The sequence below is a fragment of the Poecile atricapillus genome, chromosome 1 (assembly GCF_030490865.1).
Source record: "Poecile atricapillus isolate bPoeAtr1 chromosome 1, bPoeAtr1.hap1, whole genome shotgun sequence".
Classification (NCBI taxonomy): Eukaryota; Metazoa; Chordata; class Aves; order Passeriformes; family Paridae; genus Poecile; species Poecile atricapillus.
In genome coordinates, this window is record NC_081249.1 from 85288465 (window position 1) to 85300977 (window position 12513).

The window sequence follows — 12513 nt, forward strand, 5'->3', positions numbered from 1 at the left end:
AGCTTTTTTGTTTCTATGTCAAGCTTCTCTATATAAAATTAAGAGATTCTGGTAAAATTGAAGTAATAGAATATTTCTGGTAGTTATTTTGGTAGAAGTTTTTTTGACAGATAAGATGTACGCTACTGTTCTTGCAACTCACTGAACTCAAAAGTTTCCACAGAGTTCCCTAGGCTTAAGCTGACAGCCTGTGTTTACAGGTTTAATTTAAATTAATTGTAGTGGATTTTTTTCTTTAAGAGTTTTTCTGTCTTTAATAGTCCAAATAAAGGCCATAATTATATGTGTTCCTTAAAACAGTGTATTTACTGGTAACTGATGGCTGCCATCAAGTTGCTACAAGGGAAAATCAGCTAAGCAGGTTATTCTCAGCAAACCTTACTAGACAGTACAGCAAGCTGCAGACAGCCCTGCTGTTATACTCAAAAATACTTCACGACAGATCCTTCCTTATTTCCCTCTAGCTTGCCATATGTTTCATTTTTGAATCATCTAGCTTTGATCTGTCCATTTCCTTTTAAAAGTGAAAATGGAAATAAATGTATGTATTCAAAACTGCCATCCAAGTGAAAGACCTCCATTTGATTCTATTTTAGCCACGTTTACAGTGACATCAGTAGAAGTTTTGAAAGTTAAAAGAGAAATCTGGGAGATAGCCTAGTTATGTCATGAGAAGACCCCTCAAGTTAGTGCTTTGTATAGATCTTAGGGAATCTGTAGACTTTAGAGGAAAATACCGTGTCCTGACTAGAAAACACATCAGCACGTCTTTGGTGCAGGAGTAACGCTGTCCAGCCTTCAAATGCAGCTCTCTCCCCATCAGGTAACTATTTAACTAATTCTGGACTAGCAGTGCTGCAGGGCTTCTGTTCTAAACCAGAATGTATGTGATTGAAATTTATTTTTAAAATAATTGAAATATATTTGAATGTCTTCCGGATTAGAATAAAATAGGCCAGAATGTGTTAGGAACATCCTTAGAGCTGATCTGAATGAATCATTATCAGTGTCTTGCCAAGTCTCAGTAACAGTCATTTCTTCTCATCTGTGGCTGTGCTCCAGAACAGCATTTACCTCTGCTCAAGCCCAATCCTGTTTACCAAAGCACTTAACCATATGCTTACATTTAAGCATATTTAAGCATATAATTGACTGTGATTGAAGTCAGAGCTATGTGTGTTCTTAAGTGTTTTGATGGGTCAGGGACACAACCTGTGAGGAATACAGAGAGATTCAGCAAGGTCTGAAATTAAATAGTTCATTTTGATATCCAAAGAAATTAGGAACAGTTGCTATGGCAACTAAAAAGTTCAAGGTAATGTGCAGAAAGAGCAAAGTAATTGACAGCCCAATTAAGAATTCAGACCTGAAGTTAATTTTAAGGAGACAGCTATTCTGATTAAAAGCCAATTTCTGATTAGAAGCTGAAATGGCTTTTTATTGTACTTTCTTCGTACAAGTATCCAGTCCGTAGGGCCTAATTGTAGGCTACAACTGGTGAAACAGAGAGAGATTTCAGGGACTGAATTCAGGCTGGTGAAGAGAGTTTCTCCTTGGACTTCTGTATCAGGACAAGCTTCAACCTCTGGCAACATGACATAACAGCTTTTAGGGTATCTGCTTCTCAGACATACAACTGTCCACCAAGAGGAGACATAAACTTTGTAATTGTGTGTACAAAAAATTATTTCTGTGAGACTGTCTTTTGCAATCACAGAAGCATTTTTGTTTGCATGAGCAAGTGCTGTTCTTTCTACAGAATACACCCTGTGCTCATTTTCTTCAGGCTCTATCTTGCATAGCAACATCTGTCATATTAAATTCTCACCTTCCCTGATTCAGTCTGATGTACAATCTTTATTAATGAACAATCATGGGGCATATCAAATACTTAAGGTTTTCATCTGAATATCTAAGAATCTATAAAACATGTCAGTAGTAATCAAAAAGAACATATCCTTCATTTGAACCAAAACATGTGATGTCTTCAGCTCTTCTTTAATAGAATCCTCAATCTTTTCATCTTACAATAGTGCAATAAGAAACTTTGCATGAAGACATTGGAACTGTTTCCTATAATCCTGACAGTGTGAAAAGAAAATTTTAGTATGCCAAATAAATACTATCAATCCAGTTGATAAAGTAATTCCCTTCAGAATCTAGCTGGTTGATTTCCTTATGCATTTCTATTGTATTAGCACAGAAGGATTCAGAAAGAATGCCCATTTACCTAAGCTGCTTCCAGTTATCTCCTTTAATATGTACGTGGACTGAAAAAGGATAAAAAGTCAGCAGATTTTTCCACCTGTATTTATTTGTAAGTGATGAGCAAAGATAAATGGAGATCTTAAAAAATTAAGAGTAGCTTTTTGTGTGTGTCTGAACATACAGCCTTTGCATATACACCTTTTGTGCTGGTATGCATAAAACTTCTGCCTCCAGATAGCTCATGCCATCAAATCCTGCTCCAGCAGTTGCTGACTTTAAATCAGGATTTAGTATTACTGGAGCCAGAAGTTCTGCAAGGAAAAATTCTCCATCCTTAATAGTTAATACGCATATTATTTCTATATTGATTTCCAGAGACAGCTAACAAATTACATCTGTTTCTCCTGGAAAGTTTGTGTTGAGATGGTATGTGTAGAAATTTAAGGCAATACTGTATTTAACATTATGTAATCTTAAAGGAAATGTCATTTGAAATAATAAAATGCAATGTTCTACCAGTCACCTTTTCAACATGGCAAGTAAATTCTGAGACTATATGACATAAATTCATGATAGATGGGAAGGAATTTTTTTTTTTTTTTCCCACTGTTCAAATGTACTTACTGGAAGAAAAAAATTCATAACATGATTTTCCTAAAAAAGAATGTATGTAGCTGGAAGTTTCCTTCTCATTTTGTTAGAATTGTTTGCTCTGTGAAACACAGAGTAGTGTGTGCTGTAGTGGCACAGAGATAAGAAACAAACTTACTTGAACTTTCAAAATTAATAATTAGTCCTTGTTGGTGACATGTTGCTCTCCTTACTAAAGCCAGAATCTTTCAGGTGACACTACTGCATGCTTTTCCACTATAAGTGTCCTTAATAAAGTCTATTTCCTAAGCAGCTGCCTTCTTCATCATCCCCGTGCCCTGCAGCCAAAGCTGTGGCCACTGGTTATAGCACAGGCTGAAAAGGAAATATTCTGGTGTTTGATTTTTCATTCTACCCCTCATTCGCTGGTTTTGCTTTGAGTCCAGATTTTTTGAAGCAGCCACCTGCTTTGGGAGTTACGACTACATGAATTTCGAACCTGGAATTCCGCAGGCATGTTTTTAGGGGTGACAAGCTCCCTGCTGACTCCCTTGGACATTACTGCATGTCCTGATCCCATTTGAATACCCAGGCTCTCCAGTCTGGTAGTTTTAGAAACAGATGCCTCCATTTGTCTTCTGAAAGAAAATGGATAATAATAGCATGCTTTACAGATTATATTGAAACTCAATTAAAACCTCTCATATTTCTTAATAGATACCACTCAAGTGCAAGGCATGTTCTCCTTTGTTTATCTCAGTCCTTGTTTTCATTAGCCTTTTTTTTACTATTTCAAATACTGTTACCACTGTCAAGAATTAATTTAATAGAGAAACGTTTTCCTTTCCCCACTTAGGCATCATTCTTGCTGCTGTTATCCACACCACCATTCCACTTTTTGGCACGTCTATCTCATTCTCACTGCACTTCTCTTTACTAATTTAATGATGACTTCTCCATTCCTAAACTTATATTAATTTAGGATATAATGTCAGATGATTTATTCTTATCTTTGGAATGTAATTACACACTCTCTGATGTTACAATTTAAATAAAAGGCCATTTTTCTCCAGGTTGCTCTTCCCATGCTCATGTTTTCAAACAAAACAGTTACTGAAACCAGAAATAATCCTGACAGTTTTTCTGCCATAATCATATGGATTGACTAGACAAAGTACTCTGAAGACTTCAGGTCACTAATAGACTGTTTCTCAAGATCATGTCAGAGATACCAGTATGATTAGATTACTTTCAGGATCTAAAGACTAATTCAAGGATTTTGTTCCTGTGTTTTGGCAGGAAAGCCCAGTAGTTTCTTTCCAGACGACAGTTTTATAGACTCCGGAGAAATTGATGTAGGCAGACGAGCCACACAGAAGATCCCTCCTGGTATCTTTTGGAGATCTCAGGTGTTCATCGACCACCCAGTGCATCTAAAATTCAATGTGTCTTTAGGAAAGGCTGCTCTGGTTGGCATCTATGGCAGAAAAGGACTCCCACCATCACACACACAGGTAATGGGACCTTATTTCAATTAAATTATATTGTTTCAAATTGATGTTTGTGTGATGTATTGTTTTATTTCATCTGTTTCTTTCAAGAATTTGTTGCATGCTTACAAGATGCCCAAGATCATTTATTCAGAGAACAGGAATCAAGAGACAGTTGGAAAAAATTTGCACAAATTAATCTGGTGGGCTGTAGGCAGGAGCAGAGCAGGCAATTGCCTAAGGCAGCAAGCTGCTAGAGGAGAAGGGTTTTGTGAGGCTGAGGCTGGTGGTCACTGAGGGTACCAGCTGGTTGCTCCAAGCAGCAGAAGATACCACCTTCTCCATTCAGTGCTTTGCACAAAGGCAGCCACACTCAAACTGCATCCAAAGGAATCTTCTCTTGAGCAAATTCATACACCTCAGGTCTGTCTGTTTCAACCACTGCCTTTCCCATCTCATGGTGAAAGCAGCAAGACCTCAGCTGGTCACCCTTATGGGAGCAAGATTCACTTCGGTCTTCCATGCTGGAATGCCTTGAGCCAACCCTTCACATGATGCATGCTGACTGTCAGCTTAGACTGAGGTTTGTCAGGGACAATTAATTAGTGTATAAGAAAAGAAAATCAATTTTTTACAGAAAGCCACCAACTTAGGCAGAAATCAAGATCCAGTTATTATTCTGTAGGACTAAAATGAAAGCGAATGCTTTTTTTAACGCACATTGACAAAAAAACATATCAAAAATCAGTTTCTGGAAAAAGCTCTGAAGAACCATCCCCTTGAGTAAGGATTTTATATGTTATTTTCTCTCCTTTCTGTTTCAGCTTCTAAACTGCTTTTACCCAGATTGATTAATACATTAGGACATAATACACTGGTAATGCAAAGTATCTTACTCCCACTTGCATCAGCAGGTTATCAAAGAATTAGCAGGTTTATGTTACTGTATCTTGCCCTCACCCTCTACTATTAGCTGAAAATACTAGAGATTTATAGAAATACCCTGCCTTTTTATTGTTTTTGAGCAAACAAATATGTTTATTATGATCTCTGTGGATAATATGGTATTTTGTGTATATTAACACATCTCCAGCTTATTTCTGTCAAAGAGGTGTCATAAATCTACACTTCTCTGCCTACTTTTCTGCAGAATTAAAATATTCCAGTAGGATCAGCACATCATAATTTCAGTGCCACAGTAATGCTGTAACTGCCCTTTTCTAATCAGTCTCTTTTAACAGGGAGATTCAAACATTTGTAACTTAAAAATCCTGTGTTAGTTAAATAAAAACTCAAGTCATGATTGCATAATACTAACTTTAGATCAGAATTCTGTATTCATTTTATTTGTTTATTATCATTCTTAAATTTTGTCATGGGACAGAAGTTATTACATGGACAGGTTCAATTGTTTAAGTAAAAAACCTAAAATTTAACACATAAACCTCACTTTTTCCACGGGGTGCAGTCACTGGTTTCCCACAAGGTCACAGATCCTGCAAGCAGATGTGCTCTCAAGTGAGCTCCATTGTCCATGGGGCTGGAGGTCCTGCCAGGAGCCTGCACCAGCACAGGCTTTGGACGGGGTCACAGGCTTCTTTCAGATATCCGTTTGCTCCTGCATGGGTCTTCTCACCAGGCTGCTTACAGGGGGATCTCTGCTCCCCTTTGGAGCTCCACAGGCTATAGGGGCACAGCTGCCCCACCATGCACCACAGACTGCTGGGGAATCTCAGCTCCAGCACCTCCTGCTTCTCCTTTTGCACTGACCTTGGTGTCTGCATAATTGGTCCACTCACATATTTGCATACTCCTCTCTTCTCTAGCTCCAGTTACTTCTGTGTAAAAAAATTTTTTTTTTTGCCTTCTTAAGTATATTATCAAGGAGGTGACACTTGCTACCATCACTGATGGGCTCAGCCTTGGCCAGTGGCAGGTCTGTCTTGGAGCCAGCTGGCATTGGCTCTGTCAGACACAGGGAAAACTTCCAGCAGCTTCTCAAAGCACCCACCCCTGCAGCCCCCCTTGCTACCAAAACCTGGGCATGCAAACCCAGTACAATGCTCAAAGTCATATCTATCCATGCTAAAATAACAAACTAGTTCAAATTCTCTTTGGGAAATTTTCTCTGGCTGTGGTGATTGTTTTCTATTTTAGGTTGCCAACAACTGTCGTCACTAATATATAGGAAGAAAATGTAAGCTCCAAACTTCTGTAGTCTTAGGAATAGATCATACAGAAGTCCAAAATAGTTTACTATTAAGGAAAGACATTTCTTCTCATTCTTCTCAACAAATCATAATAAGTTACAAAATTTTGTTATGGTCTATTAGATTTAATCTTCCTAGGTCAAATAATTTTTTAAACTCATTTTAACCTAGGCCAGATTTTAATAAATCACAAATTTTAGAGATAGGTCATCACTGCTTACAGAGGGCATTTTTCCGTTTGTATAGTTTGAACGGATTAACATGGCATTTTATCAATGATTTCCTTGCTGGCAGTAACTAATTGTCTATTAAAAATCTTTGAATGTTTTAAAATGCAGTAAAGCCCAATCCATTTGTGGCTCAATTAATATTTCAACTAGTAACTAGTAGCTTGGCAATGTAATCAACATCTGCAGCAGCATCTTGGAAATATTTATAAAAAAACATTTGTTTTTGGCAGAAAGCCCCAGGTAAGCATAACCCAGATTGGAGTGGAACAACAGCAACTCACTGTACCAGAGTTCCTTGAAATTGTTTTCATCTCACTAAGTTCCAAGTAACTACATCTAATATATAGCAGGAAGTGGATGCTTGTAAATACAATCCACAGGACATTTCTCAGATGTCCACTTTACAATGAGGCAGGTTGCATTCTGGAAGTGCCTCTCTGCTTGCAATCCAGTGATTCTAGAAAACTAATTCAAGCTGCTATGGAGATGTCAACACTTCTTGAAGTGAACTTTACCTATGGTTTCTTAAGTTCTGTTTTAAAAATCAAGTCAACCTGTTCCATCATGCTGCAAAATAAATACAGAAATACTTCGGGTTTTCTCTTACTGGTTTTAACTTCTTCAGTTTGTTTGTTCCTTACTCAAGCTCTGTTGAGAAATTCCCAGCACCCAGACACCATGATGATGTCCTCTGTCACTGTCCTGCTCAGCTGTGTCAGGCATGGTCACACTGAAACCTGATGAGGCATCAGCCTAGGCAGTATCTCATGATCAGAGTGGCTATAGACATCGAGGTCCCAAAGTGTCTTTCAAACCAACCACTCACCGGTATCCTCTTAAATCCTTCGGTTGTTTTCATAGAATCATAGGACATGCTGAGTTGGAAGTGATCTGTGAGGACTATTGAGTCCAACTCCTGGCCTTGCACAGAAGACTCCAAGAATCACACCATGTGCCTGAGAGCATTGTCCAAACACTTCCATGACCACTTTCCTGAGTAGCCTGTTCCAGTGTTCAGCCACACTCTGAGTGAAAAACCTTTTCCTGATAGCCTAAACCTCTCCTGACTCAGCTTCATGCAGTTTCCCCAAGTCCTGTTACTGGTCACCACAGAGAAGTAAGAGATCAGTGTCTGCCCCTGCACTTCCCCTCAGTAAGGAAGCTGCGGACCAAAATGAGGTCTCCCTTCAGCCTCCTGTTCTCCAGGTTGAACAGACTAATGACCTCAGCCACTCCTCATATGGCTTCCTCTCCAGAGCCTTCTCCACCCTCGTGGAAGTCCTTTGGACATTCTAAGATCTCAGTGTTTTTTCTTATATTGTGGCACCCAAAACTGCCCTCAACACTCGAGGTGAGGCTGCCCCAGTGCAGAGGACAGCGGGACAGTCCCATGCCTTGCCCAGCTGGCAATGCTGTGCCTGATGCACCCCAGGGTATGGTTGAAACAGAAATGTACATTTTTAATTACATGTGTTTAGAATTCATACTTGCCTGGTATTTTTAGATTTTAGATTGTGTATTTTTATCATTTATATTTACGTCGCATTTTTCCAAAACAAGCTCTTTCTCAAACAAAGCAAACATGGATAGACACCCAAAGGGAATGACCTTTGCAGTGTGGCAGCTTTTACATTCTCAAAAAGACTCTTCAGCATCAAATTTGAGATCTGTGTACTGAAATATAACCAAAAGAAAATAAATAATAAAACAAGGTTAAAAAAATAATTTCCTGTAAATAAATAATTAAAATACAGAATTAAAATAATCTAGGGATGAATTCTGTCATTTCATATGCGAGCTATATCATATTTAGCTTATTGCTCAAAATGTTCTTGTAAATAAACACTTCTTTTTTTAACTTAGTAGCTTAACTGTTTTTAACTTTTCCTACATAGGAAAGAACATGTCATCAAGTCCTTATCTTGGTTGACTTTGAAGACCATACCAGACAACTTAATAACAAACACCCAAATTTTGCTACAGTAAAGTGAAAAGGGATAAGCAGCCTAAATATTGGTACCACAGTCAACTAACTGTCAGCAGCCATTCAGTGCAGCAACATTTGTGGATTCAGAAATAAGTGGTGTTTTTTTCTGCCTGTTTTTCTTCTTCCTTCCCAAAAAAAATCACAAACTTACCTGATCAGCTGGATGAGAGAGGCAAAACCAAATGAAGATAGTGAATAGAAAAGCTGAATAGTGCCTCAGCTGTTGAATTCTGCTTGTGAGGTGTCCTGGTCATGTAAACACATGATGAAAGTCAGATTAGATAAGGTTCATTTAACATTTGTGATGTCTGCTAGGCCTATATCTGCCTCATCCCATTAATATACCAGACAAAATACAATTATTATGGAAAATCAGTGGAAAGTTATTTAAATAGGGAACTAAAGAGAGTTGCAATACTAGTATTAATGCAGTTGTTCAGTTGAAGTTACCCTTGCAAAAAATAAATGCATCCTTTTGAGAAAAATACTTAGAGCTACACCTTAAATGGGACTTGTCTATAATATATATCTCTTTTACATCTTCATTTTCTATGATCTTTTAACCACTTTTCCTATTGTTTTAAGATGAAACCCTTATTTGTTGGCTAAACTAAATACTTCTGCAAAATCTCTACCAGAGTTAATTTTAAAATATTTCTTACTTTTCCCTTGGTGACCCCTAGCAACTCTGGCAAACAACCCAGTTGGGCTAGATATATTTTTCTGTCTTATTTTTCATAGTAGCTAAGACATAAATGAAGATAACAAATAAGCTGCTTAGTGTCATATTTACAGTGCAGCTGAGGAATGGTCTCACGTTTTCTTGCCTATATTTCTACAGAATGAGAACACCTAAGTAAGGCCAATATGCTGCAAGTCACCTTCTAAACAAAGATAATTTCAAGGTTTGTGCAATTACAGGAAAATTCATAGACTAGCTGTTTCCAAAATGGTTGCTTCCAGGTAGTCCAGGAAAGTACTTGGGTTACCAGAGCAAATCCTATTTATGATGCTTCTGCAAATGCAGAATAAGAGACTAAGCTTGAGGAAATCTGATAAACACACAATCATTACTCCCTCTTATGTTTCAGTTTGACTTTGTCGAGCTCCTTGATGGAAGACGTCTGCTGACACAGGAGGCCAGAAGCTTGGAAGGACCTCAGCGGCAGCACAGAGCTTTTGTGCCCTTGGCCAGCCATGAGACAGGATTTATCCAGTATTTAGATTCAGGAATATGGCATTTAGCCTTCTACAATGATGGCAAGGAATCGGAAGTGGTTTCTTTTCTTACTACTGCTATTGGTAAGGATTTCCTCTATTATTCCTAAACTCCAAAATACGCCTTGGGGCCAAGTATTAACGCATATACTCAAATTGCATGATGGCTTTGTGTGGTTTGGAGAAAATGCTTGGAGGGGATTGTATTTAGCAACATGCTGAATACTGTTAGACCCTAAATGTCGAGTAAGTATTTTGTAGGCCTTTTAAGTAACTATAACCATAATGAGATTCTGCACAGTGCCAAACATGGATTACAAGCTGGAAAATCCTTGCTTTATTTTCTTACTTTGATTTTCCCTTTATTTAGTTGGCTTTTGTTGGTTTTGTTTGATTTTTTGTTTGATTGGCTTTTTTCTCTTTCTGGAGCAGAGGTGTAGGAATGATTCAAGAACAGACAGTTCTGTGTGACAGTCCTGCCATTGAACACCATCAAAATCACTCAAGCTGGAGTTCAGGCAGAGTACTGGGATTAAAGCTCTGATAAAGTGCACTGTAAGCCTTGGTAGTAGCAACCACTGTAACAGGAATCCCTGTTTCTCCTTGCTAAAAGAAAGAAGCTGAGATTGCTTAAGAACAAATTTAACTAAGTAGGTCTTTTGACTTCTCTGGAAGTAAAATGCCCTGTCAATTCAGCTCACAGGCATGGACTTGTTGCTGTACAAGGAGGAATGATAGCAGTGGGTTCCTGACAGCACAATGAGTATTCTTCTTCCACCCAATAAATATCTAAATCTGTTTCTGATTCAGTATTATTTAATTTTCAATTTGATTGACCTACTGAAACTGTTCATATACCTAAATTCATTTGGTTGTAATTTAAAGATTAGTCCATAAAACTAGCACTCAGCTTTCTTCTAACCACAGTGTTCAATGGACCTTTTTTCTTTGCAGAAAAAAGCAGGCTCATTCCAAAGCTGCCATTAATCCCTCTCCCAGCAGAGGCATTGGTGTTGAGTCTCAGCTGTCTGCAATAGTTACCTAAGAGCTACGGGCTGTAATTTGTCTTGGCAGGTTAATTAAAAAGTTTAGGTCTTATTAAAGCGAAGTCATTAACATCCCAATATTCCATTTTAGCACTAAAGTTTATCTAATGCAGAAATGGAAACTGCTGTAATACTATGGTTTAAATTTAAAACCTGGAAATGTGATGTTCTGTCTTGTTTGCAGCTGAGCAACACTAGAATTAGTGTATTAGCTTACGAAATTCAAGTCTTACTCTATAGAATGTGGATTTACTTCCATTTAGTTTACTTTAGTAATTTGACTTTTTACTTACAACGACCACAAAAGCTTAAGATATTCTTCTGAAGGCAGCTTTTTTTCCTTCTCTAAGAGTGTCTTTAGTTCGAAATTTCCCATCACAGGAAAGAAATAGTAAGGCTCTAGCAGCAGAAAACACGTTTAAAGCACTGTCACTACTTGTTCTTGTTTTCAAAGTGGTGCTTAAGTGTTCTAGCCAGACTTTTCTCTTGGCTTCATTGCACTAATATAGGGGAAAAACAAAAAGAAGAAAAAAATAAAAAAACATTCTTAATTTGCCTTTGAGCATCAAGAGAATGGTGTGGGTGAGAAGCATATCAGATTGTCTTCAAGGCAGTCTTTTTTTTTTTTCTCTGTTGTACCTTCATGACTGCATGATAAGCAGAACAGTCCACTGTATGGAGCCCATGATATATTTGATATATCCCCTGCTGACCTTGAATCATTCAGTGTTTCTGTGATTCAGAAACAAGGAAGTTTTCTTTTGCTGCACAGGTGGGAATCAGTTTATCAGAATCAGAATGATTTATCAGAATCAGCTGTATACCAACACAAATCTGTAATGTAAGAAAAACTGATTAAGTACAAACGATGCATTTTGAAACAGACTTAAGTAAGATTTTTAGGTAGGAAAATGCAGCTTCTTGGCTAGAATTTGTCCAGAAAAGTGCAGCATTTGTATAAGTACCATAAAAACTCTGTAATAGTCTTAACAAGTCAATACCTTTCTCCTCAAACTAGATTTCAACAGCTTATTTATGAAAAAAAAATAAACAGGTGTTTTGTGTTACTGTAATGCTTCAGAACCTTTCTAGTGTATTCATGAAGTCTGGCAAGTCATGGTTGCTAGATTGTAAGTACATAAATACTGTGGTACTGTAGTGTTATTATTTTTTTCACTGCCCAAGTAAAGAGGATAAAGCAACCTGACAGTGCTTTTGAACCAGTGTGTAAAGTTGCAACACTAAACAAATAAATCAAATCACATGTGATGGGAGCCTTAGATCTGTCTGTGCAGGGTGAGGAACCTTCAAAGGAGTTGTGTTGACTGTCAGAGGCAGGCTGCCATTTAATTTGATTCCTATGGCAAGACCACCTAAAAAAATCTCCCTTTATTATTCCACTAACATAGGGCTTACAGTAAGAGCTAGTTTGAAAAGTATAGCTGTGATGCAGGAAGAAGTAGGATCCAGTGATCTGAGAAGAGGACCAGCAGCCTGGAACTCCTGAATTCTGATTGATGTGTTAATTCTGCC

The 12513-nt window shown here is 37.9% G+C and overlaps 1 protein-coding gene across 1 annotated transcript in view; it reads left to right on the forward strand.

Moving 5' to 3' along the window:
- Positions 1-12513, forward strand: part of TENM4 (teneurin transmembrane protein 4) — a 349338-nt gene that overhangs the window by 170931 nt on the left and 165894 nt on the right. The window contains exons 8-9 of the mRNA XM_058863767.1: positions 4099-4313; positions 9808-10018. Coding sequence (XP_058719750.1) covers positions 4099-4313; positions 9808-10018 — 426 coding nt within the window. The remainder of the gene's footprint in view (positions 1-4098; positions 4314-9807; positions 10019-12513) is intronic.